At 47.5% G+C, this 27,829-nt stretch overlaps 6 protein-coding genes across 7 annotated transcripts; 2 read left to right on the top strand and 4 right to left on the bottom strand.

The window, feature by feature from the left end:
* Positions 1-550: 550 nt before the first annotated feature.
* E1B28_004956 (uncharacterized protein) lies at positions 551-2,099 on the bottom strand (the record flags this gene model as incomplete). The annotated part of the gene is made up of 5 exons (XM_043149487.1): positions 551-969; positions 1,029-1,526; positions 1,589-1,710; positions 1,773-1,824; positions 1,874-2,099. 5 exons carry the CDS (start codon positions 2,097-2,099, stop codon positions 551-553), a joined length of 1,317 nt encoding a protein of 438 aa, XP_043014093.1.
* A 1,864-nt stretch (positions 2,100-3,963) lies between these two features.
* On the bottom strand, positions 3,964-6,960 carry E1B28_004955 (uncharacterized protein). Its single transcript, XM_043149486.1, has 8 exons — positions 6,391-6,960; positions 6,168-6,270; positions 5,948-6,110; positions 5,773-5,891; positions 5,635-5,720; positions 5,380-5,581; positions 5,050-5,319; positions 3,964-4,996 (listed from the first exon to the last, which is right to left on the bottom strand). Exons 1-8 carry the CDS (start codon positions 6,872-6,874, stop codon positions 4,291-4,293), a joined length of 2,133 nt encoding a protein of 710 aa, XP_043014092.1. The 5' UTR covers positions 6,875-6,960; the 3' UTR covers positions 3,964-4,290.
* Positions 6,961-12,965: 6,005 nt separating this feature from the next.
* Positions 12,966-16,980, bottom strand: E1B28_004954 (uncharacterized protein). The gene is made up of 5 exons (XM_043149485.1): positions 16,301-16,980; positions 15,699-16,248; positions 14,659-15,644; positions 13,399-14,602; positions 12,966-13,336 (listed from the first exon to the last, which is right to left on the bottom strand). Exons 1-4 carry the CDS (start codon positions 16,914-16,916, stop codon positions 13,701-13,703), a joined length of 3,054 nt encoding a protein of 1,017 aa, XP_043014091.1. The 5' UTR covers positions 16,917-16,980; the 3' UTR covers positions 12,966-13,336; positions 13,399-13,700.
* A 2,834-nt stretch (positions 16,981-19,814) lies between these two features.
* E1B28_004953 (uncharacterized protein) lies at positions 19,815-23,294 on the top strand. Its single transcript, XM_043149484.1, has 8 exons — positions 19,815-20,119; positions 20,186-20,660; positions 20,806-20,860; positions 20,916-21,675; positions 21,733-21,813; positions 21,869-21,934; positions 22,007-22,150; positions 22,221-23,294. The coding sequence occupies exons 2-8, from the start codon at positions 20,507-20,509 to the stop codon at positions 22,545-22,547; spliced, it is 1,587 nt and encodes a 528-aa protein (XP_043014090.1). The 5' UTR covers positions 19,815-20,119; positions 20,186-20,506; the 3' UTR covers positions 22,548-23,294.
* On the bottom strand, positions 22,874-24,374 carry E1B28_004952 (uncharacterized protein; the record flags this gene model as incomplete). Its single annotated transcript, XM_043149483.1, has 5 exons — positions 22,874-23,305; positions 23,364-23,503; positions 23,559-23,761; positions 23,823-24,206; positions 24,262-24,374. The coding sequence occupies 5 exons, from the start codon at positions 24,372-24,374 to the stop codon at positions 22,874-22,876; spliced, it is 1,272 nt and encodes a 423-aa protein (XP_043014089.1).
* Positions 24,375-24,546: 172 nt separating this feature from the next.
* Positions 24,547-27,119, top strand: E1B28_004951 (uncharacterized protein). Of its 2 annotated transcripts, none has more exons than XM_043149481.1 (6): positions 24,547-24,764; positions 24,815-24,932; positions 24,991-25,086; positions 25,140-25,377; positions 25,427-26,479; positions 26,538-27,119. In XM_043149481.1, the coding sequence occupies exons 1-6, from the start codon at positions 24,733-24,735 to the stop codon at positions 26,897-26,899; spliced, it is 1,899 nt and encodes a 632-aa protein (XP_043014087.1). In that variant the 5' UTR covers positions 24,547-24,732; the 3' UTR covers positions 26,900-27,119. The 2 variants fall into 2 exon arrangements, with proteins under 2 accessions (XP_043014087.1, XP_043014088.1); XM_043149482.1 differs by having other exon boundaries at positions 24,815-25,086; positions 25,427-26,201; positions 26,262-26,479.
* The last annotated feature ends 710 nt before the right edge of the window (positions 27,120-27,829 follow it).

Raw genomic sequence — 27,829 nt, 5'->3', positions numbered from 1 at the left:
GGTCGTTGCCGAGTGCTCGAGGAACAGTGCTGAGCGCTGAGAGGTGGAATGATGCGGACCATTCTTTTTTTCAAGGAAAGGTACACGATGAATACTTGAATAGCTAGCAATGTTTGTTAAAGTAGAACGCTAACGGCGGGGCAGAACTGATAGTAAACCGATAACTGCGCTTTTCATAGAATCTTTATTTTATTTTATTGCAAATTTGAGAACAATGCATCATGGTACATAAGTCGAAAAAAGCATTACTAGACCAGAGAATCAGGAAATGTTGTTAAAGGTTATGAGGACAGCCAGATGTTCGGCTTTTTAGCCAAGGGTATACTGTACGATAGCATATGTTAATGCATATGTCAATTGCATATGTTAATTGCATATGTGAATAGCCAAAACGTTTGGACATAGGACTAGTAGCAGGAGACCACGAGTGATATAACTGCAAGGGCTTTTTCAGTTCTGGTAGGCTTCAAAAGGATGAAAAGTGGACTCACAATATAGGATAAGATAAGGGCAGAATCGACCTTTCAGAAGGCCGTTTTTTTCCTCCAGTTTACGAGGCATTGTCACTGTAACTCCAGGCTAGAGACGGGTCCGATCCGCGGCGAGAATGATACAATTCTTTACCCACTTCGGGCTTTGGGGAACTTGGCAGTGACACACTGCGACCATAGCCTTGGAGACAGGTCATATCGTAGGAAGTCGTATCAGAGGTGATTCGCGGCAGCCCGATATCCGAAAGGTCGAACAAATCATCAGAGGCAGTAGAAGGACTGTGAAAATCATCGCTGGGCGATCCGTGATGACTGTCCTGTGACATGACATATTCGGTGGAGCCCGAAGGACGGGAAGATAGACGTGCATCAGACTCCGCCGGATAGCGGAACTTGTAAACGGCGGAGAACAAGTCTGATTGGACATGGGAGATGTCGTCTTGTATGACTTTGTGCTCGATGGTAAATTCAGTAGGGTCTGGCCATAAATTATGACATTAGTGACATGATCAATAACGTCTCTGTTAGCGCACTAACCTGTGTGCTTGCATATTGTTTCCCAGAACCCAGGAATGAGGCATGTTGTGTAATAATACCCCCTCTCATCGTTCATCGATAAAACAAGTGAGGATTCTTCGGTGTGGATGAACCCATGAGAGTCGTAGACGTTGAAGGATGATCGTGTTGAACGGTCGAGGGGGGAGTACGACACGAAGGTTAAAGTAGGATCGATGGTGCGGATGGGACGTGGGTGGTTCACGGCACCAAGGGATGACGATACGGACGGCGGGTCGTAAATAGGTCTCTCTGGAGCGCTGCAGCCATTTCCAGGAAGAATGTAGATATACATGGGTGACACTGTGGACTTCCGCAGCCATTCGCGAGAATCAACGATCGGCGAAGCGGGGCGCTCTGAGGGGTCGCGCCTGAGCGAAGCTAACTTTGAGAATCCGTATCGATGGAGGGAATTATAGTTGAATCCTTTCGATGTCGCAGAATCCTTGTGTTTGCGGCAAGGTGACAGCAGATGCTGGACTGAAACAAGAGGTCAAAAGTTAATTGGAAAATAACGGAGAAAGAGATGTGATAGGACTAACGTTTTTTACCGCCGCACGTATCCCGGAGTTGTTGTAGACGACTTCCGACCTGCTTAGCGGAGCGCTCCTTTCCTGTTTTTTGATAAATGTAGGCTGATATGTATCGATTTCGCATGGGGAATCTTATGGTTGTAGAGTCAGTGTCAGATAATTCAAAAAGAAAAACCGGTGAGGTGCGACTGACCGACCGAGAAGTCTGGTTTCGCGGGAATCATCTGGCTGATAGCTGGCAAGTCCTGTAAGGAGTTAACATTATTGACCGCCGAAATCCTGGATCGTAACTACCTTCTAGTAAAGCAGCCTCTAGGTCCGGAGACCATACCATCTCGCCGCCTTTGAGTGTTTTCCAACTCTTTCGTCCTCTGACGACCTCATTGAAGACTTCCTTTGTACCCAAGTGATCCCCATCGATAGCATTGTCACCGTAAACCCGCAAGCTGTTTACAAGCCTAGGGGAAGGGGAGGAAGAGCCCGAAGATGTACTTTGAGAACACCAAGTAGAACCGTCCATTGTTTTCTGTAACTGAAGCTCGAAGATGAGGGAAGTTGTTACTTGGTTCAATCGGAGGGAGACCTCATTCTCTTATAAACCTTTTCGCAATCCCGTGGACGTCTGGTCAAATTCAGTTCGCGTTTGGCAGGGGGTATCTCGTACGTCACCTAAAGAGCTACCTGTCTACCTCTAAGAACATCTTCTTTATTGCAAGTTTTTGAATTCGAGATCTGTCCTGATTTGGCCGAATACAAGTGAGTTAGCGCTGTGCTTCCGCTCACACGGATACAAAAAAAACAATCTTCTATATGCAGGTGCATGGACCAAATTCTCGCCAAAAGAACTCGGCAACCTGATGTCAATTTATTAATTGCCGGTTCGGGAGCGTCGGTCTGTTTCTGTACCGACTATTCATTTGAAAGCCTAATAACAATGCTGCCCATAGACACTGACCCCCGATGTTTACGCTTTGTTCTAAGTTACCGGACGCTGACTTGCTTCCTCACTTGAATTGAGGGGGGGAAATCGAGTTTTGTCGTCTACTAGTCATTATCAGCAGTAATACGGTGTAACCGACCTGTTCCTTTCTCGTCCTTTCCAGGTGGCGGAGGTGGCGGAGATGCCAGAACTGGAGAAATTTTCTGCGCTTTCTCATCTTTGAAGCATCCCAACTAAATGGATTGTCTCAAAAACAGCGTCTGTATAGGCAATCATCGCGATTTCGTGAAGATCAATCGCCCGTTCCTTCGAACTGACAGCGAGTCAGGTGGACGGAAAGAACTTGCTGAGCTGTAGAATGTTTGTTGGCGAACCGTACCAATACGAACTGGTTCTTGACTGTGTGGTGGGAAATTGGTGGGAAAAGCAAACAGACGTCAAGCGCGCACGAGAAACACTTCTTACTAACAGTCAAGCCAAAAAAATAATATCAACGTTGAAAAAAAGTGGAAACACAAGACGAACCACTGTATTGCAGGACGTCGAGCAAACGTAACATGCGGTGTCTAAAATATCACTGTCCATCACATTTTGTGCATAGGGATCATCAAAGTGACTCACTGTAGGTCACTTAGAGGTCGGTGATCTTCAACTGTTCCTTTGACGATGTATGCGGACAGGATACGAAAGAAGTGAGCTGGGCCAGCTGGCATAACACTTCAAGAGAAGGTACACAGTCACGTGTTGGTAGGCAGTAGTCACGTGTGTGACGCGCTTCGCTTCGTTTGAATGAAACCGTCAGCTCGTCGGTGGACAGTGTATTGTCACCAGTGCCTATCCTGAGTGCTAAAGTTGGATTTCATCTTGACGCGAAACCCTTTGGGATACTTTTTCTGTGGAGGCCTGAGCTCGGCGCCCTACTTACTCAATCACTGTTCAGCTTACATTGATCATCACTGAGGTTGCGGGATTCTGAAACTTCTCTGCAGAGACGCATAACACATCATCGATGTTGTCTATTGCTGGCCCTGGTGGTGCACGTCATCTCTATTCCCTCAGATGCAGGTTCCAATGTGGAAACGGGAAAGAAAAAACTCCAGGTATGGCGGAACAAGTATTAATCTAATATGTTATTTAGGAATGCAGGAAGTTGAAGTTACTTTCAAAAAGGGCACTGCAACTTCAATAAACCGCCAACGTCGGGAAATAGTTGACCACCGATGTCATTCCCACCCCTCCATGCACTGCATCTACAACCTCCGCGCCTTTTCTGTTATTATGGGAGGACGAGAGCATTGTTGCGTCATAGCAAGCCAACGGAATAAACGGTGTAAAACCTGTGCGCGGATCTATATTGTTTGCCCTGTGCTCCGATGTGAGTCTTTTATAGATAGATGAAGGAGGGCTTTCGAACTATAGAATCGGGAAATGACTCATGTGCGACATGAAAACACTGCACAACGATACATCGTCAGCGCTGGTTGATATTCTGTACAGGTTCAGACATTATTGGGCACAACATGTCGCGCACAACCTCTTGATATATTTGATGTTGAACAGCAGTCGGACAGCAGTCGCTAGTAGGAGAAGCAATAAGGAGTGTCCTTGCAGAAAAATACACTAATAAGGATATCAAAACCTGAATTGTCCAAGCTACAAAATTAAGAGTGTAAAAGTGTCTTTTTAAGGAGTGAAGGTCGAATACAGATGGACAGGGCGAATTCAGATCATCACCAAGGAGCGGGAGTGCGTTGGGGCGCATACTACACATTCAAACGGATGCAGTAGGTTGAGCATTACGCGCCGTCAATCCGGCACCACAACGAGTAGCAGGTACTGTAGCGTCCTGAGCATTCCACCCATCGGGGTACGAACAACCAGCTATTGTAGCCGGAGCACCCGTTCGATCAGCGTCGTCGTACCACCCTTTGAGACTTGCACTTGTGGGCCCAGACAACGTAGTGACAGTGCCGGTGGGCGTATACGTTGGAAGGAAAGTCATTGACCCAGGTGGAACTCCACTCATCGAAGCTGGTGGCCAGCTAAACCCGACCGTCGCCGCCGCTGCAATCGTGCCTGCGCCAACACCGCCAGTCATCCAGGGTTCGTATTGGCCGTTGAAACTATCATCGGTGATGCCAAGCTTGACACAATATCCATCAGCATCTCTAGGGTCTGTGGGCATCCAACCGTTTTCTAGGCCAAGCTGGTACGACCAGAGAGGTGCCTCGACCCGACCACTAGTTGAATTTCCGATTTTCCATGTCCAGAAAAAGTAATCTCGAGTGGCGTCCATACTGGCCATTGCAAACGCTTTGAGACCAGCTTTGAGCGTTTCATTCCAGTTTGTAGAGTCCTGGTAGAGTGAACAGTCACCGCCGTAAGTATGCGATCCAGGAACGCCCCGGAGGAAGAGGCCACAGTCATTATAACCGTTACTGAACTCTCCGGCAATGGTGACACCGAATCCAGTTCGACTGAGAATGCCGGTGAGTACCACTTTCGACAGTATCGGAAAAATGCAACACACCTCTTGTTCAAGGACGGACCCCATGCATTACATGCCTGACGTGGCCAAATTCCTCCGGCCTCAAGTCCAGTACCGGTAGCAATGGGGTCATCGTTTGCTCCGTTCCCGAAAGCGAAATACGGGTGACTGTCCATCATGAGCCTGTCGGCTCCAGGAAGGAGACCGGACCAAGAGGTAATATCTACGAAACCGTCATGAATAGAAACATAGGCACCCTTGCCCTCACCGACACCTGTTATGTCACGAATCATGTTGTGAGCTTCAAGGTAGCTAAGGACAAGTTGAGGGATTAGGCGATGTTTCTGACTGGAGAGAAACCGAGAAACTCACAAACTCTTCAATGAGTCCTTGCCAATAACCTCCACCAAAGCTTCATTGACGATACCAAATATTGGGATTAGATTGCTGTATTCTGGCTGGGAAATGAACTCGGTGAGAATTCTAATGTAGTTCAAGGCTCGTTGCGCGTTGGCGACACCCATGACACCATTGAGAAAATTGACTTGTCCTAATTTGCCAGAATGGTTGTATCCTAATCCCTGAGTGAGCTCATCGATCCTGTAAGATGGCTTATAAGGGACTCACCATTCTGAGAGCCCGGAATAGTGTGTAAATCAAGCTTGACTCTCAAGCCATACTTTCTCGCCCACCCGAGAACGCGCAAAATGTACCTAGTCAAATAGTGAGAACAGAACCACGAATCACGGTATGAAGAGAACTCACTTCCATGACGTTTGAGCTAGGAATGGCTCTCCAGGCCACGTATCGATCGCCCAAAAGGGTATAGGGAGTCTAATCCAATTTAAGCCAGCGCCAGCAATTTCAGCTAGGTCTTTTTCGGTCTGTCAGGGAGGAAACGGTCAACGAACGGTCTCGTTTGAACAGAGAACTTCATTACGATGAACGTCTTATAATGTTCCTCGAGTTGTTGGAGACCCCCGTTTGCGGTATCCGCTGCCATTGCTTGACTCAGGGTCCACTCGTCGCTCGTACCAGCATACTTTTGGAAGAACATGGGGGAGATGAAAGGTTCAATAACAAAAAGGCCACCGATGTTTACTCTGGATATGAGCCGATTGAGCGGGAAGGAACGGCGAGACTAAGCCGAATCGACATACCCGTAGATGCGTTGTTTACGGAAATCCCATGATTCGTTCAGTGGTGGTGTCCATGAGTTGGCGCGAGCGTTATTATTAAAAGGATCTTGAGGATCTTGCACCCCTAGAAGACGTGAGATGTGAGAAAAGCCAAAGTAACGAGCAACGAAATAAAACTGGGTGGAAACACGGAAAGGGCTATTGCGACTAGAAGGGGACAAGAAACCGAGGCGATTACACTCACAATATCCACCAAACTTGTTGTTGTAAGTAAATGTCATCCCTTCTTCCGTGACAATCTGAGAACCATCACCACCCGAAGTTGCTCCAGTTGGGCTTTGAGAATTACCGGAGCCTCCTCCAATGGAACCACTACCTGGAGCGTTCTTGTCTTGTTTGTCTTGCTTGGGTTTGATGACGACGAAGTAAACTGGCACAACGACGGCTACTACAACAATGCACAGAACTGCCAACCCAATCAACACGAACATCGTAGTTCGCTTCTTGCCCTTCGAATTGCCTCTGGATTCTGACTCATAACGACGAGCTTCAGATTTGGTTTGTGCGAGAAGTAACGGTGAAGAATTGTCCGGGGTCGAGGTCTGGGAAGCCAACCCTGTCATCGAAGAATCCATGCCTGGGCTAAACGATGGTTGCGGCTGCTCATAGCCGTTTGTTGTAAAAGGAGAGTGTGCATCTTGTGGATATGCATATGAGTTGTTGGCCATCGCAGCTTAAGCTGCGGGAAAAGGCAATGAGAGCAGTAGCGAGTAATAGCAAGGGCATCCCGGCCCTGGCCCGTGCATGATGGTGGGAACGTCATGAAACACGGGCACGGGACACAGCATTAGAAGTTCTGGAGTCCATTCCTACCTCTGGCCCAGAAACTCTTTTGAGCAATTCTCCTGTTCTGGCAGTATGCTTTGTGGCTCTAATCAGGCTTTTCTCGAGGCATGTGGATATCTAGGTCGAAATCGCAGTCTGCCGATACTAGAATTTCTTTAGAATCTGTTCCGCAGGCTCAGTTAGACTCAATTAGACGTCTTCTGATGATAGCACACTGTACTTACAGGAGTCAACTTGAATTTTCAATCAGATGAATACCTCTTTTGGCAGCCTAAGCCTCAGTTCCACCGTCTTTTGCTGATCAGAAGCTTACTGACTCATGGTCTGGGTTCCGGGCGAAGAGATCCCTGACTCAAGAGGGCTCCCTCGACTTCGCAACAAACGGAAGCGTCACAGAAGGATGGTTTGGAATCTGGCCTGGGTTACTCACTGGCTTGTGAGGTACCTGGTGAGTCGCAAGTCATCAGACTTTATCTTCCTAACTGGTATGGAAGAACTATCGATCGAATAACACGAAGTCGAAGGTCAGCACTTCAGTCGTGATGCCATATGGGCACGGGAAACCAGGTTAAACAGGTGATTACTACTCGTACTGACAAGTGAGTGAATACTTTTCTGTGCCCATTCATCCAGGAGCCATCTCAAGATTTTGGCAGATACGTCGAACGTCGACTCCCGCCCATACACTGGAAACCACTCAAAGCTATTCACACCAGGTACTGAAGTCAAGATCAGAGAATCAGAGAAGGCTCATATCCTGAAGGCAATGTTTTTGTTGATGTCATATCAGCGCTCTGTTAGAGTCGATATACTGACTGTCGTGAGTCACTGGTCTCCTCCAAGGGGAAAAGCTCTCACCGTCTTTTCACTGCACATCGACGGATCCCGCGGCTGTCTATGCAGAATCAAACTGAAACGCTGCGAGTGAAAGCCTTCCATTAGACGTTTGAGCGGTTGATAATCTTCCATTTCCAAGGAGCCGACCCTCACCTTTGTTCGTTGATCGCAAGCTTACTCTTTATTTCTTCGTTGCACATATCAGAGCTCGGTCTCAAAACGACGTTTTATGAACTTGTAAACGCTTTGACAAGTGAGACTCGAGGTGTCGACCGACAATTCTTGCTGGACGTCAGCGGACCGTGTTCATTCTTGAGGCTGTGGTCCTATGGCAGAACACTCTGAAATGTAATCTTTCTGTCACTCCGTTGACGACACACTCAGTCCTCGTCTACCCTATGCATTTAGTAGTCCGTCGGGAAAGCGAGCTGGCAGCTGAAGCGCTGAACTTCCAAACGATCGAAGCTGAGCGCCGAGCACCGAGTCCCGCCTTGAGGGGTCGTTGCATTTCTTCACTCCCGGGCAGATTTACTTGTTCCGATGGTCGACTCATTTCGTTCGTTTGTTAGACCTAGATCAAAATGGAAATCCAGTCGCTAACTATTCAAACGGCACGCTCCTCGATCATTCCAATGACACTGATGCAGCGGTCAACTCAGAATGTTTCCACCGGAAAGTTCACCATCTATACCAGACCGCAAAACGCGCTTTAAGCGTAGTCCTCGGAGACACTTTTGTTTAGTGCTGAAGATCATGAACTCACGGCCTGCCAGAGGCAAGAAATGAACTGTTCCACTCCAGTTTGACGCGGCTCGAAGAGAACTTGAACCAAGATCCGGACCAATCGAACTCTACTCTTCGTGGGGTCGAGCAGCGGCCTGTTCAATAATTTGAACAAGGTGGATCTGAGTTTTGAGCTGAACCGTTACAAAGGGAAATGAAAGAAGAGTTAAATTAATCGTTGACGGATCGGAAGTGTAGCTTGAATCCACTCTATGTATAATATATTAACCATCGTGTTCAACGGCCATTGGAGGCGCTGTAAAACGTTCTATGTTCTGGAGACACGAAAGATGAAGGGGCTTACGAGAGACATAATTAGGAGCCCCGAAGACTTGATGAACTTTACAGGCTCCCTTTATTTCTCGGAAGGGTTTGACGGTACCGACATTTGTATGCAATCCTATTTGACGCAGAGGCCTTCTTTGACAGAAAAGAGGAATGGTATGTATTAAGCGTTGCCTTCCGTGACCAAACCAGAAGCTGGTATGCGGTTGAAGGGCTCATTGGAAGCTGCTTTCTGCGGAGCCGGGACAGAGAAACCATTTTTGTGGCGCAAGATATTATCCCTGGATGGTAGAGTTGCAGATTCGGCGGGACACAGTAGCGCCTGGTTGAAGGATGTTACGACAGAACTCGACCGTTGTTTGATAGAATCCGGTGAATCTGGACTCGTCCGAGCTCACGCAACACGATCTTCGCGCACTCTTCCTGTTGCGGCACGAACTTGACGGTCGCTTGGAAGTTGGATATCAGAAAGAATTGAACAATTTCGTGAAGATAACGACAATGCCGCCGCCATCCAACATGGGCATTGCAGAGATCGCCCATACTCCAACCAAATCGAAAATCGTCCAACTTGTGTCAATTCAGCCCAGAATGAAGTAAGCTAAACTTGAGGGATTACCGAGGCGACTCAGCCCATATGAACTGATAATTGGGGTCATTCAAGTTCCATATTTGCTATTCAGCGTTAGTTTAGGACGAGTGATGGACGTCTAGAAGCGCAAGGACAGAGGTTCCAGTCGGAGCCACTCGTAGCCGGGACATTCTGACAATTAATAACATGAAGCATGCATGGATGTACCCAGCTTAGCTCGAGGGTTCCGAATCGAGACCTCGACCAAGTACCGAATCCGAATGTTTCGTACCAGCCACAATTCAAGAAGTTTGTCTCGTATATTCGGTCTAGGCATTGACGCAAGGAGTACGATAGGACTGGAAACTTGTCATCGGACAAACTTCGCCGAAATTGACGATGCAAAGTTCGCCGCTTGCAAATTCAGTATCATAACGTCCTTTCATCGTCAATCTGCTGTTCCCCGGTTGATGAAAAAGGTCTTGATTCTATTGACGGAGGACTGACGAGGCGCCGATCGCGTCGGGTGCTTGATTACGAGTGTGCGTAGATATTGATTTTGTGAAGAATGAGTTCTTGCCTGGGGTTTTGAAAGTGGTTCACCATGCGAAGAAGCCCGCTAAACTTGGACATCGGGGTTTTTTGGTTTTTTCGAGGGCAGAGCGGTGACAGCGGGATGGAAGGCAATTGAGAAACGCTCTTTAACGGGAACAAGAAAATTTGCAGCTCTTGATATGTTTCAAAGTAACCATCAGATCTCTTTGATTTCCTTTCCACTAGACATTGAATGTGGTTGGGAGGGATCCGGCAGACAAGACAGGGTGATAGTAGGGAGCTTTGAGATGGGGATACATTGTAACGGAAGTCCGAACGGTAGAGGAAACTTCAGCTTCAGCCTTTGCAATTGGGCTCTGAGAAGAAAACTCTGTGAATACGTCGGATCGCTTTTACCAAAAACGGCTGAGGGCTTATCGATGAAAACAGATTATGAGCGGAGACTCGGCGTGTATGGGATGTGTAAGTTCGGCAACATTGGTTCGTGATCAGTTCGATTGCGGCTTGCCACTGAGATCGTGTACCACCGATGAATTTATCAAAATAACTTCGAAGACCATAGAGCATGCATACCGAAAAATGCAGTGAAAGAAAAAAAACATACCTGGAAAGTGATCGCATCCACATTGATTTTTCTCTTAGCGTTGTAGTTCTGCCGTCGCTGCCGTCTCACCCGGTGTCGGGGCATTAAAGAATTTTTTGACAAACGGCGATGGGAAGACAGTGAGACGGCCGTTGATAAGTTTCGGCTGGTCTTCCGAGGGAACTTGAAGCAAGTTGGGAAGAGGGTGTCCAAGGGCGAGAGGTGGGGAGTTGAGTTTTCGCACGCACTTTCCGCTACGGACCGGTTTCGGCACCGTCCCTGAATTACATATTTTTACTGTAGATGATGATGTACTAGCGGTAGCGTCATATGACACGGACATATTAGTTTACATTTGTCTGGTAACAAAAAAAAAAACAAACAAATGCCCAACTCGCAACAATCTCCTGTCTACTGCCCTCGCAAGGTCTCGTTACTTTTCAAAGGTCTCAACTGGAACATATGGCGACGAGTTCGGCAAATGAGAATCTGTTCAATTGCTTATGAAACTGTGAAATTTTCCAAGGTCTTCGTCCCTCCCGGGTGCAGTTCGACTTTACCCGATTCTCAAACCATCTGGAAGTCTGCACTCGCCCGAATAACGTTAGTTCAGCTTATACCACTATCAATTCACAATTCAGACGCAAACCAGGATCAACGCGATACGTGAAAGAGCACCGGAGGCTAGGCATGGCGATCGTTAGGTTTGGGAACGAAATATGGTCGTGTAAAATCCAGTATTCGGCTCAAACTTCTCCTATAGGTCATGTATCGTTGCATCCATTGCATCAACTCTTTGTTATGTGGAGAAACCGTTCTTCAGGCAGTATTATACTCTCTTTGGCATTAAAGATCCTGGTCGCAGGTTCCATTGAGATCATCACAAAAAATCGCGAATTGTGATATACTGTTACACAGTTTGTCACCACGTGTCAGGACGTTGAAACCAGATACTCCAATATCATTCATTATCTTTTGCCGGGCAGATTACCAAGTCAATATATTTTTCCATCATCTATCCGGTATGAATATTTTAAGTTGTCAAACCCTGAATGATCTCCAAAAGGAAATAATGTGGAGTTCATTCACTCCCGAATTTCTGACTTCGTCATCATAGCGTACAACTCCCCAATAATTTTTTTGTTTGCTTATCTCATAATGACTATAGCTTGCCTGATGTAATAAATAAAATAAGCTGGTTGTGACAGGGAGTCCTTCATGCCACAAAATTTAATGGGGTATCATTCAATGTAGGGCTTCTACATTAGGACAAGGGGGTGCCTTTGTTGGCCTTGTTAGATGTATCAGCAGTGACCATCTTAGAACTGTATAATATTCAGGATCATCACCTGTAGAGCAGGTAGAGTAGTAGATGAGTGCATATTACATGTCCTAAACTCAGATTTTGAATGTGGGGATGAACCTGTACGTCGTAGGTATGGCCGGCGCGCGCGCGTAACGCAATCAAAATCGCTAGCACCAGGCCTAAATTTGACCTTCAACAAAATAGTACTTGTAAGTACGAACTAACTTACTCGGTACTGCATGCATGTGACTGTTAACTTCTAAAAACCGTAAAATATACTAAACCAAAATATAATAATTATAATATGTTACTCTATATATAGCTTGCAGTCACGTCAATTGGTATCAGAAACAGAAATTAAGAAATCCTTGATATAGCAACATCAAGTGCACCATATATGAAATAATTACGCCGAAATGAGCATTACAGATTTTTTTTTGCCCCGGTGTAGGGCAAACATGATAATGTCATATCATGTCATATCTACATTATATTTGATGGTAGGTCGTCAGATAAGTGATAACAGCAGATGAGGAGCCATCGTAATTAGCGTTTACCCCCGTGGTTTTAATCCAGTATAATCCAAAATAAGGTATCCCATCATCTGGCAGGGAAATGATACTGATTCTGGGATAAGATATCACAGGCACGTCATGATAATCCATTATCCCAATCCCCGGATTTTTGTGATGATTGCCCAACAAACTACTTGTGACACGTCGGGCAAGACCTCAATGCTCTAACGGCCACGATCCCACAAACGACGACCGTGAAAGCGAATAACATCGAGTGTGTTTCTTCCTCCATAGGAAGCGAGCACTTCACCACGGCAGAGTATATGTCACTGTGGCCCCTGCTCAGAAATCTGAAATGAATGGTATAGTGATTCATCCTCCTTATGGCGCTAGAATATGATGATTTCGAATTGTTCAGAGTCAAGGTAGCACCTAATGGCACGCGATCTCTTCGTATCCTGTCGGTGCTGCCGAAACTGTGTCTGAATTGCTCTCTTTTAGGCTCGGAATATTCTTCAATTTTCATCCAGCCTCTTGAGTCGTTTTGACCAGTGTCCGTTGTATTCTTGAAGATTGCCTACACTTTTATTCGTGCGTCTGCCATTTATTTCCTCCGCCATTAGTGTGCTCATGCCTTCTAGTCCCCCTTTCTCCCCTTGGCAAATGTTCAATCAACCACGTTTCTTCAAGTTCTCAAATCTCGAATAACCTGTCATCTCTTCAGACAGACACTTCGGAGGAACTTCACCCTCTCTATTCTGACGATATTATCTGCATGTTGACAAGGGACGCCGACGAGGGATCGTGCCTCTCCTGGTACAGCCCGCAACTCAACGCCATCGTCCCCGAGGGTGGTGGGGAAGGGGGACTCTGTCCAGAGCACCGGCCACCACCCCCACATTGCGTACCCTTGGGTCCCAAAAGTCAAGATTAATCTGTAATATACCTTCACCTTAGAAATCAGTTCCTACTTTGCATGGCTGTTCACAACGAGCTCGTGGCTGAACAAGGTTGAGTCCCGAATCCGCTCTAGAATCTGGTTGTGACCCTCAGTTGGTAACGAGCTTTCGTACCACGCTCAATACAATAACTACTAGTCTTTTAACAAAGATGAACAGATACATAAGGCTTACGAGCCAATAAAACATGAACAAAAGTCCTATCTAGAAACAACAACGAGTACTAAGCAAAACAGAAACATTATATCTTGAAAGCGAAGACGGAGGAGCGCTTACTCCGAAGGAAAAATTCAATAAAGATGAGAAATAAACGATCATCGACACGCTCTCTCAAGATCGACGAGCATATCCACTACTCGGTCTCTTGCATCCTCCAACGCTCGACTAAATTCATCTCCTACGGCAGAGTCAAATACCGACGATCCCAAAGCCTTCCTGAGGCATAAATGTACGCGGGCATCTTGTCGACTCGGACTCGGTGGCGGACTCAACAATATCGAGACCGCAGAACCATGTACATCACCAACAGGTCCGACAATTGACGATGAGAATATCCGGCGATAGAGCAAGACGGCGATAACCAAAGCACGAATGTTTCCTTCCAGATTATCCTCCACGTCGTCCTCCAAATTCCAATCCAACTCATGTGCATCCACTTTCCACAAACTCTCTAACATCTCACCGATCTCAGCTACCTCTCCGCCCATTGAACGAGCGGCATCGATACTAATTCTCATTTCCTTCTCCTCTTCCTCTACTTCTCTTGTGACTTTGGCGACATCCACATCATCTTCCTCAAGCTCCAGATTATTTTCGGGATGTGATATTGTCCGGACAAACGTCTTTTGGAGATGTTTCTTGACACGTTCTTTGATGACCAAGCTGGCAAGAATGCCAATGGGCGAATACCGTGGATTTATCGAATCAGGAGGAAGAGCTTTCAGTGTCTTGTAAGCCTCATCAACGCCCATAGACTCGAGAACCAGACGTTCGTGTGGTCTTATGAGCACGCCTACCCCACGTCCTTGATCTCCGGTGTAACCCTTCCGTGCACGAGCTGTTTCCCAGATCGCACGAGCAGGACGACGGGCAAGAGTGCACACCGGGTATAGAACCAAAGCCAGCGTGGACAAGTCAGCTGCGCTACATGTGAACCAACATAGATGAGCACGCATAAGCCAGAAGGTTAATGCTCGGTTCAAGAATGATGTGTCGCCTGTGGTAAGATCTCGATCAGTACAGAAGCCTCGAGACGGAAGAAAGACTATTTACCTTTCAAAACACAGATTTCGCCCAAACGAACCCAAGCACATTGTTCAAGTCCTTTTTGCTGATACGTGTAGTTCTTCTGCTTCCCAAAGAGACTCCGTAACGAGAAGAAATCATTGCCCAATGCATCATGCAAGGCGGCCGCCTCATCCGATGAGCCCCGTTTGGTCAAAGCTGCACGAATGTGAGCGAAACGTGACTCAGCAGTCCTTGACTCTGATCGAGTCCGTGCACGTTCCCGATAAGAGGCGCGTATTGATGATAGATATGACAACGAGAAGTACTTCGAGGCGGGGAACCATGGTAACACGATCGAGAAAAACACGAGGACGGAGACGAGCAAATGGAAAACTTGAATGACATCGTGCAATGTCCAACCTCGGACGACTGCATGAGTTGGTGCGTTATTGTGGGTGAGCACGCTTCCGGTATGAGAATGATTCGGGGATGTATGGAAAGACGAGGATGAAAACGGCGAGTTGAAGAAGGAAAAGAGTGCAAAAACGGCTAACAGATACTGAGAGTGCGGAGAGTGTTGGGGCTGAGATTGCTGCGAAACGGGCGGTTGTTGGGCCATCGTAGGGAACGTCAAGGTTTGTCCTCCAGGGGCAGGTGCATTAGGTTGGACTTTACGGGGGCGGCCTCGCTTGCGTTTCTCGGGCATTATGACCGTCCCGTCCGGAAGGACCTGAGGCTGAGGTTGTGGAGCAGCGGGTTTCTTTTCCTTTGCCTCCTTTTTCGGTGGGGGTGATAACTTGGGCTTTTTTCTCTTCCTTCCGTCTTCTTCTTCGTCATCATCTCCGCTTCCTTCATCATCACTTCCATCTTCATCTTCACCCTCAACTTCATCCTTTTCTTCACCACCGAACTTTGCTTTCCATTCTCGCTCCCACTCTTGCAGCAAAGCAGGTCCACCCACGAGTCCTCGTATCAGTTGCTTAAGTCCGTCTTGCTCTCGGTTGAGACGTATCTCTCTCTTCTTGAGGACGCTAAGGCAAGTGACTTTCAGTAACGATAGCCGTCCAGTAAAGAAGAAGCCTTACCGAATGTACTCCACGGCTTTACCTAGAATATTTGCCTTGCTGCACTTCCTCGCAACCTTGACACCATCAACAAACCCCCGTTCGTCGATATAGTCAATAACATCTGTTCCATCCTCGTTTTCCTTCTTCACTTGAGAACCAAATACCACCTTTCCAAGTGTGGAGTTCTTTCCCTTCTTCCCACCTCCTCCGACATTACATCCGTCCTTATCCTCCAACACCCGTAGAGCCGGTACAGCCATGCGCAAGCTGGTAATCCGGGCATTCAGGTTGGTACGATATCGCCGTTCGATAGTCGTATGACTTGTCTTCGGACGACTTAAGACACCCATTGAGGCTTGTTGCATGGGCTTTATGGTAGAGAGAGATCCATCCAGAGGAATGTTAGTCTGCGGAGGTGTTGATGGGGGAGGTGTTGAAGGTGCTGAAGATGTGGATGAAGCGGAAGATGAATAGGACTGCGGGGAATGTGCCTGTATCGGTCCTACGTTTAACTGAGAAGGCGATGCAGAGACTGGTGCAGACGCAGAGGTTTTATTGATCGATAAACCTGGTATGTTTACCTATTAGCTAAGTCGTAATACCATTGCAAGTGCACATACCATTCAAGGCCGTCTTCATATCTGCTGGAACGGCGAGTATGAGACCCGCAGACTGAAGTACACGCTGAGCCAATTCAGCTGCAGGATCCGAAAACGTCTCCTGAACATAAGTTACAGCGTGGGGTGCTTCAGGACTACTAACAGGCGAAAAAGATGCTCCTGAAGACGATGAAGAAGACGTGGTACTAAGCTTCCGGTGTCGATGAGACGGTGTCAGCGCATCTTTCGGCGTCAAAGTGTCGTTGGTTTGGAATGAAAAGGGATAGGTGACGTCGTGTATAGGAAAATCTGTGTAATTGAGGTGTAGCGCATTTGGATCAATGGCCATTGAATTAACGAAGTCCATGTCGCCCTCCAGAGAGACGTTGAAGTCCATTTTCGCATTTCCTCCAGCATCCATAGAAGGTGGCCATAGACCAGACAACTGTGACCAATCCGGGGGGCTTCCTCCAGGCGAACTATCGTCCATGGATGTATCATTGCCCTGAGAAGTATTGTGAAGCCAAAGGTTGAGTGGGTCTGAAGGATCCAATCCTAAATCGGTATCCATGTGTGGCGAAGCTGATGAATCTTCAGGAGAATGTGAGGTTGTCGGCGACGAGGCAGCAAACGACATGGTGGTGGGTATTTAGGGATTGTTCACTGACAGCCTGCGCAAGCGGGAGAGAAGCAAAATCAGACCACTTTACAGCCACGTGACTATTTTTGTCAAGAAGCGCTTTTGCATTCTCGGCGCTTCGAGATGTCCGAACACAGCTACATTGCGCAGCAAACATCCGAAAAAAATCATTCACAGAAAACATACATCTTACGATGCGTCTCTGTGACGGTGAAATTGGTTGAAAATCAACCAGATATTTCAACCAACGCTTGGTTGGTTAGTAACCAATACTTGGTTGACGGTTGGTTGATAGTCAACCAATGGATTTTGGATGAAAATCAACCTATATTGGCCACTTTCAACCAACCGCCAAAGGCAGCTTTCTGGACCATTTTAGGTTGAAGATCAAGCTAATGTAGGTTGATTCTTCCCCTCCTTTTTCAACCAGAATTTGGTTCATTTCACTGGTTGTTTCGGGTTCTAATCGTAAAATATTCAATTGATTTCTACACTAGTACAGTAAGAAACATAATAAGTGGATGAATGAATGCGAAAGAATTGAGAGGCACTGAGGCATTTCTGGAAAGTGAATGACGTGAGCAACTTGATTAAGATAAGAAGTTGGCAAAATGTAGACGTACGGTTCATTCCTGCATGATGAGAACGGGGACAGACCGCAAATAATCACAGATATCTTAATACTCCCATCACCGCCATCTAGATCCCTCCCCTTACTCATCGTCCTCTCACGTTCTTGTCTGAGCTGCCGAAGCTCCTTCTCTTCACTCTCAAGATCCGTAGGTAGCCCAATCGTTTCGGGAATGACACGAGAATTTCACCTTTTCATAGCACTAGACCACGGAGCCTATGATAATGAGAAGAGGTAACGTTGATGAAAATCAAGACTCACCATGGCGCAGAGTGACTTTGGATTCGACTAGAATTTGTGACCACGGCTGGTGCCAGTCAACAGGGAACCGTGAATAAATGTACGTAGTGTTGTGCGGGCTCGGGCTCAGGCCCTAGGCCGGCCCGAGCCGAGCCCTGGGCTTTGCAAGCCGAGCCGAGCCCGGGATAAGGCTTTGAAGGGCTCAAGGCTCGGGCTTGCAGTTTGGAAAGCCCAAGCCTTGGGCCTGAGCCCGGGCTTCTAATATGTAATCAATGTACATCTTTTTCGGGACTGGCAGGTTACCAAAATGGTCCATTACACCGAAGTATTAATGGCCGGCTCTGAATTTAATATAAATAATTCACATGACCGTAAATTTGCCGTAAATATATGCCGGCTGCTGGCCCCCACTGTTGCCGATTACTTCCAAACGGCTTTCTTTGCCAAATTCTGGCACTAAGTTCAACAGACACAAAGGAAGGTGGCTCTGGGTTCATAGAATGTACTAAAAATTTGATATTTTTACAGCCATACTTCTTTTAAAATTTTGTACAGTAAGCCTGGGCCCAGGCCCAAGCCGTGGGCTTAGTGCCCGGAGCTTGGGCTCAGGGCTCGGGCTTGAGAATTTACAGGCCCAAGCCCTCTCAAGCCGAGCCCAAGCCCGGGCTTCAGGCCAAGCCCGAGCCCGCACATCACTAAATGTACGAATGATGTGCTAAATGAAATTATTATTAAGAATGAACTGCAAATTGGCAGAGAACTCACGAGTACGGCTTGATGGCACACGATGGAAATGTGTATTTCTCGTATGTGGAGCACCATGCACAGTACGGCCAGGAGCATGTTTTAGCGAGGGCGGGTTGGTCACCTGAGGGACGATCGTTGCATAGAGACCATGGATTTGGTGCGTTGCGCGTCTTTGCAGTGGTAGTGGGTGTCCTGGAGCTCAATTGGCGATGTGGAGTGCAACAAAAAAGTTTTCAAGTTTTATATTTGTAGTTGTTATGCAAAGCTTTCCACAACGTTCCACGCAATTACGTTACTTTGTTTGGATTATTTTCAACCAATTTTAGGTTGAAAAGTCTTGGTTGTAAATCAAACTACGAGATCAGCCAAAATTTGGTGGAATATCAACCAAAGAAAACAACCTACTAATTTTGGTTGATATAAATCAACCAATACTTGGTTGGTCGTTGATTCGCAACCAAAACCTGGCTGATTATCAACCAACCCGACCCTCATAGTGCGTTGAGACAAACTACCTGACTCATCGGGTCATTCCTACGCCGAATCCCGATTTCTCATTTCAGGCTGAGCAACAAACGTCCGAAAAGTCATACGAGTAATGTTCGCAGAAAAACATACATCTTACGATAAACTACCTGACTCATCGGGTCATTCCTACGCTCGAGTGTTTATGTCCGTGCAAGGACAGGGACATGACGGCCGTAATAGGATTGAAACCTCTTGCAAGCTGCCATATTTCAATGGTCTTGTACACTACAGTGGACCAAGAGTGATATGGGCAGGAAGGCCTTCTGAGCGTATTTGCTGTTTGACTGTAGAGTTTCCACTAGATCCTATTAGAGCGGGAACGGGCTCTCAGGAGCAAAATTCACGAAAAGTGGAGAGGTCTTCGTCCAACGGAATTACGAGTCCATGAAAGACGGTCAAAGCCTGCGAGAGCCAGAGTAATTATATGAATGGGAGGGAAGGTCCGGTACGAATAAACATAACTCTTCGCGATTCGTAAGGATGAGTCTGGGCACCAGTATTCAGCATTTATGACAGACGGTGGTGGTAGAAAGGGGAGTTGTGCATCCAGAGCCGTCGAGGTGCTGAAAAGGTGTCCATCAACTCCAAGATGCACAATACACGAAAAACTTGAAAAAACTTGATTTCGGTCGATTTCTCCACAGACATACGCCATAAGCCAAATAATCGCCCTGATTTAACCGCTTCCGCTACCCCGTCATGTTCCGAAGTGAGTTTTTCCCGGATGAGCGCGTTTCCCGTTCCGGCTTATGAAAAAGGTTTTTCGCGCAAATTTCTAATTGTTGAACTAGGTTCCCGAACGTGTGTGTGATAAGAAACGCATGAAGAAAAATCAACAGAGTTGTTTATTGGTCAGCACCCGCGGGTTGCACCGTAACTTGCACCTACTGGCACCCACAGTCGCATCTCCGTCCGATCTGTCGTCTCTTGGAAGCAAATGCTCGGATGATGGTGATGGGCCCGCGCGTTGGACGTCATGAAATCACAAAATTTGTTGGAACGCTATGCCTTCAAGTCATACATGAACACCAGACCACACACCTCGTCATATATTGTACGTCTTCTTCTGTTACTAAGAATTTGGGTCCGGTAATTGACGATTTGACTCGCTTGAACGTAGTCGTGTAGGCCGCTCTTCAATCGAAAAACTTGTCGCTTCAATGCAGGTCATGGATGGCATTAGTCGTGGAGAAGGAAGATGGAAGCTGTCGACAAGCCATACAAGCTCTTATATGCTGTTTAATGGGCAGTGTCTACAAAAAAAATAAGTCGAATAAGCACTTGCTTTGCACCATGTTGACTGTTCATCGCTAGAGTAGGCGATGTATATCTACCGAGTCGTACTCATACCACGGTCCCATCTGGCGTCATTGGCCCATCGGAGAGCTAGGACGATCGATAATCTCACTAGACTACTACAACCCTTCACTGCTTGAAATCCATGTTGCGGGCATACCACGTAATGAAGACATACACTCAAAGTTCCATCTCTTTCTGCGCCGATGCCGCCTCCCACGCTTTCTCCAACTTGCCTCCAACGTTTCAACACGATATGTCCTACATCATTCAATACGCCCCTTCTCGTAATTGTAGATGTCGACGTTCGTTTGTTTTCTCTCATTCCACAAGTTCTTTTTGTCTGACACTTGTATGATCTGTCACATTCACAAAGATCACGGTGAGGTGGCGTTGACTTTTTGCAATTGGACTTCTGCTAATGAGTGCGAATAACATTATTAGGCGGTTATATAGCCAAAGGAAGGTTAAGAATCAGACAAGTTGAACACACCAACGTGTATGTACCCTAGGCCTTACCTGATCTTCCCTGCACTCAGACACCTCTACTACAGCTTCCTACAATGGATATGCTGGGGCTGTACACCCACTTCCACACTTATCGAAATGCAAAAGCAGATTGAAAACGGTATAAATCCAGTGGGGATAGACAAACTCTCTTCTACGGACAAAAAACGTGTATACGTTGCTATAGCTAACGGCTCGATTCCGGATGAAGATGTTTTTGTTCCCACACCAGAACAGGAAACGGAAACGAATGAGCGTGAGGATGAGGCTGAGGATGAGGGTAAGGTGGAACCAGTGATAGGGAGTCCGTATCGGTTGCGTGGGCGGTCTCGCGTCGAATACGAGGATGAGGATGAGGGTAAGGTGGAACCAGTGATAGGGAGTCCGACGTATCGGTTACGTGGACGGTCTCGCGTCGAGTACCAGGATGAGGACGAGGGTAAGGTGGAACCAGTGATAGGGAGTCCGACGTATCGGTTACGTGGACGGCCTCGCGTCGAGTGCGAGGATAAGGACGAGGGTAAGGTGGAACCAGTGATAGGGAGTCCGACGTATCGGTTACGTGGGCGGTCTCGAGTCGAGTACGCGGATGAGGATGAGAGTAAGGTGGAACCGGTGATAGGGAGTCCGACGTATCGGTTACGTGGACGGTCTCGCACCGAGTACGAGGGATTCGGAAGACTGCGAGGTGCTGAGGGTGACGATGATGTTGAAAATGAAGAGCGTGAGGGGACGGAATTATCGACAGACGCGTCGCTGTTTGAACCCATGGATGCACCCTTTTCGGGTGCTAGTACGGATGCACCTGTACGTTCCATGCATTCACTACTCGACGTCTTAAATTCAGACTTACCACACTTCAAGCCAATGAAAAAACCACGACTTTTTCCTCGCGTCGGAACCCAGGTTCGACCGAAACCTCGTTCCGCAGCGCCGATGTCCATGGTGAGATCCAATATGTGGGCGGCTGTTGACTGTACATATTTTGATTCTAATCTAGGGTTCATTTCGGGAACAGAAGACTGAAGGGGTATCTGCTTCTCCAACTGCTCCGATGCGACGAAGAGTACGTTCAAGGCTTCCGGAGTCACTACCTTTGTCCGGCGCGTTATATTGTACTCACTGCTACTACGATCAGGGCTCACAAGTACCAAGCTCATCAAACCGCTCCAACACCCTCGAAGAAGCTGTATCCCAATTCACGAGTAATAACAATACACCTGTCACTGACACACCCAATTCCAATCCGACGCGCGTTGAGGTATATCCAAGTGCAACAAAGGTATGTGTGCGGCCTTCTCGTATCCCGGTGTACAGTATGTGGTCTAGGTCTCACATACTGAGATCTACAGAACTATGCATTCAACGGGAGGACACATAACGGTGAACCCACCACCCCCGGACCGCATCCTCGACCTCAAACTCAACCTCGAATTGGGAAGATACCTCCAAAACTCCCTCTTCTAGATTTCTGTCTCCGATATGGTCTATCCCCCGACTTGCGAGAAAAACTAGAAGAGATGAAGATCCCAGGACCGCATGTGCTTCGGCTTATCAGCGATCAGTCGTTTGAAGGCAAGCTGCAGGTGGGGGAGGTTGCGGAGTTGAGAGATGCGGAAGAGAGGTGGATGGAGGGTGTGTTGACTTCTTGTCATGGTGGATATGAGCTGGATGATTGATGTTAGACGATTTCGACTGAAGGTTCTTTATTCTTCTTCTGGGAGCCATGTGTGTGTGTACAAGGTGTGCGAGTTCTTGTCCCGTTCTTGTCCCGTTGTTACCATTTTCTTGAATAGAGTTTGATCTGCTGATGTCTCTGATGGCTGCTTTTTTTGTCTAAATCGTATTTATCCCTGAAACACCTCAGTTTCCGGTCGTAACCAAGATCACTTATACCTGGTACCATGTAGTAATCAAAAAGCTGCTTCAAATCATTGAAGTACGAGGGGTATGTGTACCTTACATTATTACCTAGTGTCCGTGTCATTCAGATACCGTGCATGAATCATAAAAGCATCATTGTGACAGCGAGTACCACCACCACATTCCCCCATCCCAATCCAAAAGTAACATCCGTCGCCCTCGCAGAATTCGCCCCTTTAGACCCGTCCTCAACCCACTCCTTCCACGCAGCTCTCATCTCCAACACAAACGCCTGACCCTCGGGACTATGCGCACCTTGCTCACCAAATGCATGTGGATTCACCACTGGTGTCAACCATCCATCTGAAGTAAAATGTTCTAGGCTTCCGTTAGAGCTGGATGCAAATAGAGCTTTCCGAGAGTTCTCAGCGGATGGAAGGTAACGATGGACGCCTCGCAGGAGGGAGAGGCGGTAGACGGTTGAGGCCAGAAGGGCAGTTCCAGAGCCGTCGTGGAAGGATCCTGAGGAGCTTGCAGAAACATCGGCGTAGTTGGTGAATATGCTTGTGGAGTCCTTGACGATGAAGTTGATTAGTTGCGATCTGGCGCAGAGAGGTAGGCGAGAGACATACCAAATGTGAATACATTCCGCCGTGAATCTCTGAGATCCAATTTGATAGATCGTCTCGTTCATTTTTGAAGTCGTTGGTGAACTGGGAATTCTGAATGGTCGCGAGTACGCGAATCATGCCTGCAGCGGCCCATGCGTTGCCTAAGGATTGAGATGAAATTAGGATAATCAGACTTGACGGTCAAAATTTGCGAACCTGTCGACCAATGTCCATTATCAGGCTTTCCGCCCCCACCCGATGGTAGAACGATATGTTTCCACAGATTATTGGCTTTGGTATCGCGTAAAGTATCGCGGTAGAGTTTGATTTGAGTATATGCATCGGACATCAGGGATTTATTTTGACTCAACGCCCCATAAAACGCGAGGAAAGGTGGAACCATATACACGTAGTCGCTCCTGTTAAGCAGCGGTAAGCTCGACAACCCGGAGACGACTAGTAGCTGCCAAGTGGCGGTACCATAATTGGACATCCTCAGTTCTATGAGAGATAGCTCCATTGCTCGCCTTCGGAACCTTCTGATACAAAAAGTCCAGTTGATCTTTCGCAGCACCAGCATAGTCACCTCCTCCTTGCTTTGTCCAGTTCGCTAGTAGAACAGCTACGCCTATCGAAGCTGGATCGGCGGCGCTCCCATCGGCCATCAGAGGTTGAGGACCGACTACGTTCTGATTTGAGGATGCTCGGTTGGATACGACATTTTTGGCGATGGAGAGCACAGGTGTAAGTCCGGATTGGGTATTTGAAGGTATTGATTGGGAGGGGGGTAGGGGAGAGTGGAAGACGGAAAAGTCTGAGGCATCGTGTTCTAACAGTGCTTCTGCACGCGTGCCTAGTTCCCAGCTGGCGTTCGATTGAGGAAAACAGCTTTTGAGAACGAAGAAAAAACGACTTCTACCTCGCTTTTGCACCTTCTGCTAGACGTGCCTTGACATTGGAAATCTGAGTTTCGGTAAGGTCTTGCGCGAATGTGGCGGCGACAAGGAAGAGGACGAGGGTGAGGACGTGCATTTGTCTGTATGTAGCGGTTCGTTCAATGCAGAGGTATTTGTAAAGAACAGATCAGGAACGTCGTCGTCATTATTGTCATCGTTGAAGGCTTCAAGTTGATGAGAGTGATGAGTGACTTCATATGTTCGCCTAACACAGTAAGTGTGTGGAACAAACGTGGGAATGTGGGTCCAGAACGATGTCAACGCTTGGCAATGGCGCTCGTCGTCCAGGACAACGAGGACCTCGCATTCGATTTTTCTCTCAAAAAAATATTCGAAGCCGGTGTGCTGGATCCCATGATTTCAATGCACGCTCGCATTCTCACCGGTCGGTGACACACAAACCCGGTGACATGGTATGAAGTCGTCCTTCAACCATGTCCAGGAGACCAATTAGGATAGGCAATTCGTACGCATTCTACTCCTTCAATGCCTTTCAAAGCTCACCGTAATATATAGATCGGGCTACGCAGGAGATGGACCCGACCAAATCTACCGTCTTGCCGTGGACGGTCCAATCGACGCTATTTTCGCAGACTACCTCGCGGAAATGAACATTGGATGGCGAGCATTAGAGGTAGGGGTTCATCGGAAAATGTCCTTCATTAGACTGCATTGACCACATCGTTTTACAGATCGTCGACCACCCCGAACTCGGCTACGAAACCGCAGCTCTCACACAAATCCAATGGCTAACTGCTGCTGAGGAAATTGCAAAGAAGGGGATCAAAGTCAGTATTGAGCTAATCTCTGCCAACTTCGTCTACTCACCACGTCGGAACAGGTCGTTCACGACGGTGGAGCACTCAACCCTTTCGGCCTGTACAAAGCCGTCAAGAAGTACTTCGAAGAGAAGAATTTGGATCATGTAAAAGTAGCTTGGGTGGAAGGAGACAATGTTACCGAGGTCGTGAAGGCACAGATGAAAGAAGATTCTGATACAGCGATGTTCCCACACCTGGATATCAAAGGTCTTGACATCCGCTCGATTGAGGGGAAACTCCTTTCTGCGAATGCATACAGTGCGTGGGCCACCTTTCCTTCCTGCATCTGTCCTTATACGCGGTTAAGTTGGTATGGGAGGAATCATCGCGGCACTCAATGAAGGCGCCCAAGTCATCATCTGTGGACGGTGTTGCGATGCTTCGCCTCTAATGGCTCTAGCCGCATGGTGGCACGGATGGAACGAAACAGAATACGACAAACTCGCCAGCAGCCTCGTTACCGGCCATATCGTCGAATGCGGGCCTTACGCCACAGGAGGGAACTTTTGTGGATTCAAAGCGATCAAGAACCTCCACAAAGTACCTGGATTCCCTATCGCTGAAGTCTACGCTGACGGCACCTCCATAATCACTAAACATGAAGGGACGTACGGGGCTGTTACGGTTGATACGGTGACTGCTCAGTTGGTGTATGAAATCCAAGGTCCGAAATACCTGAACCCTGATGTCGTCGCGGCTCTTGAAGGGATTAAACTCGAACAAGTTGGGAAGGATCGTGTTAGGCTATCCGGTATACGTGGGTCTCCACCACCCCCTACGACTAAACTTGCGATATATTCCCTGCGAGGGTATCAAGCGGAGCTTACACTATTCGCGGTGGGGTTGGATATTAAAGAGAAGGTTGAACTGCAGAAGGCGCAGGTTCTGGGAGCAGTGGATAGATCGAAGTATTCGACGATTTCGATTCATACGTATGGGACATGCCCTGAAAACCCGGAATCTCAGAACGATGGGACTGTTGCGATTAGACATTTTATCCAAGCTCCTACGGGTGAGGCGATTCTGGAGTTTTGGAAAACGCTGTATGGGATTATCATGGGTGGGTATGCGGGTGTCCATGCGTGCGTATTAGAAGGAGTATTTTCCTTGCCACTGCTGCTGATCGGTACTCGATTCTGTAGAAACATGGATATGCGTACTACTCAACCCAAGCCGTATATGGAATACTTCCCTGCTCTTATTCCACAGGATTTGATAGCGGTGAAAGCTCATGTTGAAGGAAAAGTTATACCCGTTTCTCCTTTATCCAGAACAGAGCCGTTCTACGGGCAAGAGTCTTATGGCCCCAAGACCGTTACTGATCTCAACAGTTTTGGGCCGACAGATAAGGTGCCGTTAGGTACGTAGATTTCGCGAATTCTTAGTCTCTTAGACCAACTTTTCGTCTACATCAATAGGAAAACTAGTCTACGCGCGTTCAGGCGACAAAGGCGGCAACGCCAACGTTGGTCTATGGGTCCATCAAGACGATGAATTCCAATGGCTTCAATCTTTCCTCACCATCGAGCGCTTCCAACTTCTTCTCGGGAAGGATCATAAACCCGATTTCCGGTACGCACGATTCGAGATGCCAGAGATCAGGGTGGTGCATTTTGTTGTTTATGGGATACTGGAAAAGGGAGTTAGTTCTAGTTCGGTCATTGATGGGCTTGCGAAGAGTTTGGGAGAGTTTGTTAGGGCGAGAGTTGTGGATGTACCGAGGAGGTTTTTGGGGAGGCCTGGGGTCGGGGAGGAGGAGGTTGTTGAGGCTAGGTTGTGAGCGGTTCTTCGGCGGATAGTGGAGAATTTGAACGAACATTCAAAACCAGTCGGCAATGCAATATTTACTGCTAGCCCCGTTTTCTTCCATCTTTCTTGCGGTTGTAGAGTTATCGGAAGGGTTGCGATTCAGTACGCCCATGTTTTGATATGTACAGAAATTTACTTTCCGAATCGGCCCGGGGGCCATTAAGAGCTGAGGCACGAAGCTCAAATCGGAGGATAAGATAGTGGCAGTGAGATAAGATCGCGTCAGTCTCCTCCTGCGCTCATCTCACTGCTCGTAGAATTTTGTCGTCCCTCCCTCCATCCCCAGACATACATCCATTAGCGCTGGGCAGCTAAGAAACAGAACTGGCTTATCTTACTTCGAGGACTGGCGGGCTAGACGCGGAGCCTTGCAAAGTAGCAGTCGAAACAGATGAATTGGTTGAAAATGTCGGCATTCGCCGAACACTATTGTTGACGACGGTCTTCCATATCTTCTCAAGGCTGCGCCTGGTCATTCTAGTTTCGCGCAAAACAGAACACAGCACTGTACACGTTGGCAATGTGTTGATTGTCAAGTTATGTTCCTTTAATGATTCGTGCGGTGGATTATTTAAATCAGGTTGGCTGTTGGAACGTTGGATGGTCGAGGGTCGAGGTACGTTTTTTAAAACCTTGGATCGAAGATTAATTCGAATTTTCTTTCACCAGGATCTCTTGATGCACGGCCTCATTATCCCACCCAGCGTGTACAATATGACATTTTAACCGCCCATCTATCAGGCCATATGAGTGACTTGCGAGGGACGGAACTCACATGCAGAGGAACTGGATCAGAACTCGACAGCTTCTGACTAGCGCTGAAAGACGAAAAGAGAACACTGGCACTGGATCAAGAAGCGTTCAACAGCATCTTGTCGCAACTGATCGGGTACAGCCAACA

Source organism: Marasmius oreades, chromosome 2 (genome assembly GCF_018924745.1).
Source record: "Marasmius oreades isolate 03SP1 chromosome 2, whole genome shotgun sequence".
Taxonomy (NCBI): domain Eukaryota; kingdom Fungi; phylum Basidiomycota; class Agaricomycetes; order Agaricales; family Marasmiaceae; genus Marasmius; species Marasmius oreades.
Note: the sequence above shows the minus strand (reverse complement) of the source record. Positions and strands in the feature narration are given on the sequence as shown.

What these genes read in the sequence shown, in the direction of transcription:
- E1B28_004951 (XM_043149481.1), top strand. Translation starts at nt 24,733, where the DNA reads ATGTCCAGGAGACCAATTAGGATAGGCAATTC. An exon ending in CCTTTCTGCGAATGCATACA is followed by an intron (nt 25,378 to 25,426) that starts GTGCGTGGGCCA and finishes TACGCGGTTAAG; the next exon opens with TTGGTATGGGAGGAATCATC. An exon ending in GACAGATAAGGTGCCGTTAG is followed by an intron (nt 26,480 to 26,537) that starts GTACGTAGATTT and finishes CTACATCAATAG; the next exon opens with GAAAACTAGTCTACGCGCGT.
- E1B28_004954 (XM_043149485.1), bottom strand. Translation starts at nt 16,916, where the DNA reads ATGTCGTTTGCTGCCTCGTCGCCGACAACCTCACATTCTCCTGAAGAT. An exon ending in TATGAAGACGGCCTTGAATG is followed by an intron (nt 16,249 to 16,300) that starts GTATGTGCACTT and finishes TAAACATACCAG; the next exon opens with GTTTATCGATCAATAAAACC. An exon ending in AAAGCCGTGGAGTACATTCG is followed by an intron (nt 15,645 to 15,698) that starts GTAAGGCTTCTT and finishes CACTTGCCTTAG; the next exon opens with CGTCCTCAAGAAGAGAGAGA.
- E1B28_004955 (XM_043149486.1), bottom strand. Translation starts at nt 6,874, where the DNA reads ATGGCCAACAACTCATATGCATATCCACAAGATGCACACTCTCCTTTT. An exon ending in AACATTATAAGACGTTCATC is followed by an intron (nt 5,892 to 5,947) that starts GTAATGAAGTTC and finishes CCTCCCTGACAG; the next exon opens with ACCGAAAAAGACCTAGCTGA. An exon ending in AAGGACTCATTGAAGAGTTT is followed by an intron (nt 5,320 to 5,379) that starts GTGAGTTTCTCG and finishes ACTTGTCCTTAG; the next exon opens with CTACCTTGAAGCTCACAACA.
- E1B28_004953 (XM_043149484.1), top strand. Translation starts at nt 20,507, where the DNA reads ATGTTGCGGGCATACCACGTAATGAAGACATACACTCAAAGTTCCATC. An exon ending in CAAGTTGAACACACCAACGT is followed by an intron (nt 20,861 to 20,915) that starts GTATGTACCCTA and finishes CCTCTACTACAG; the next exon opens with CTTCCTACAATGGATATGCT. An exon ending in CCGCAGCGCCGATGTCCATG is followed by an intron (nt 21,814 to 21,868) that starts GTGAGATCCAAT and finishes ATTCTAATCTAG; the next exon opens with GGTTCATTTCGGGAACAGAA.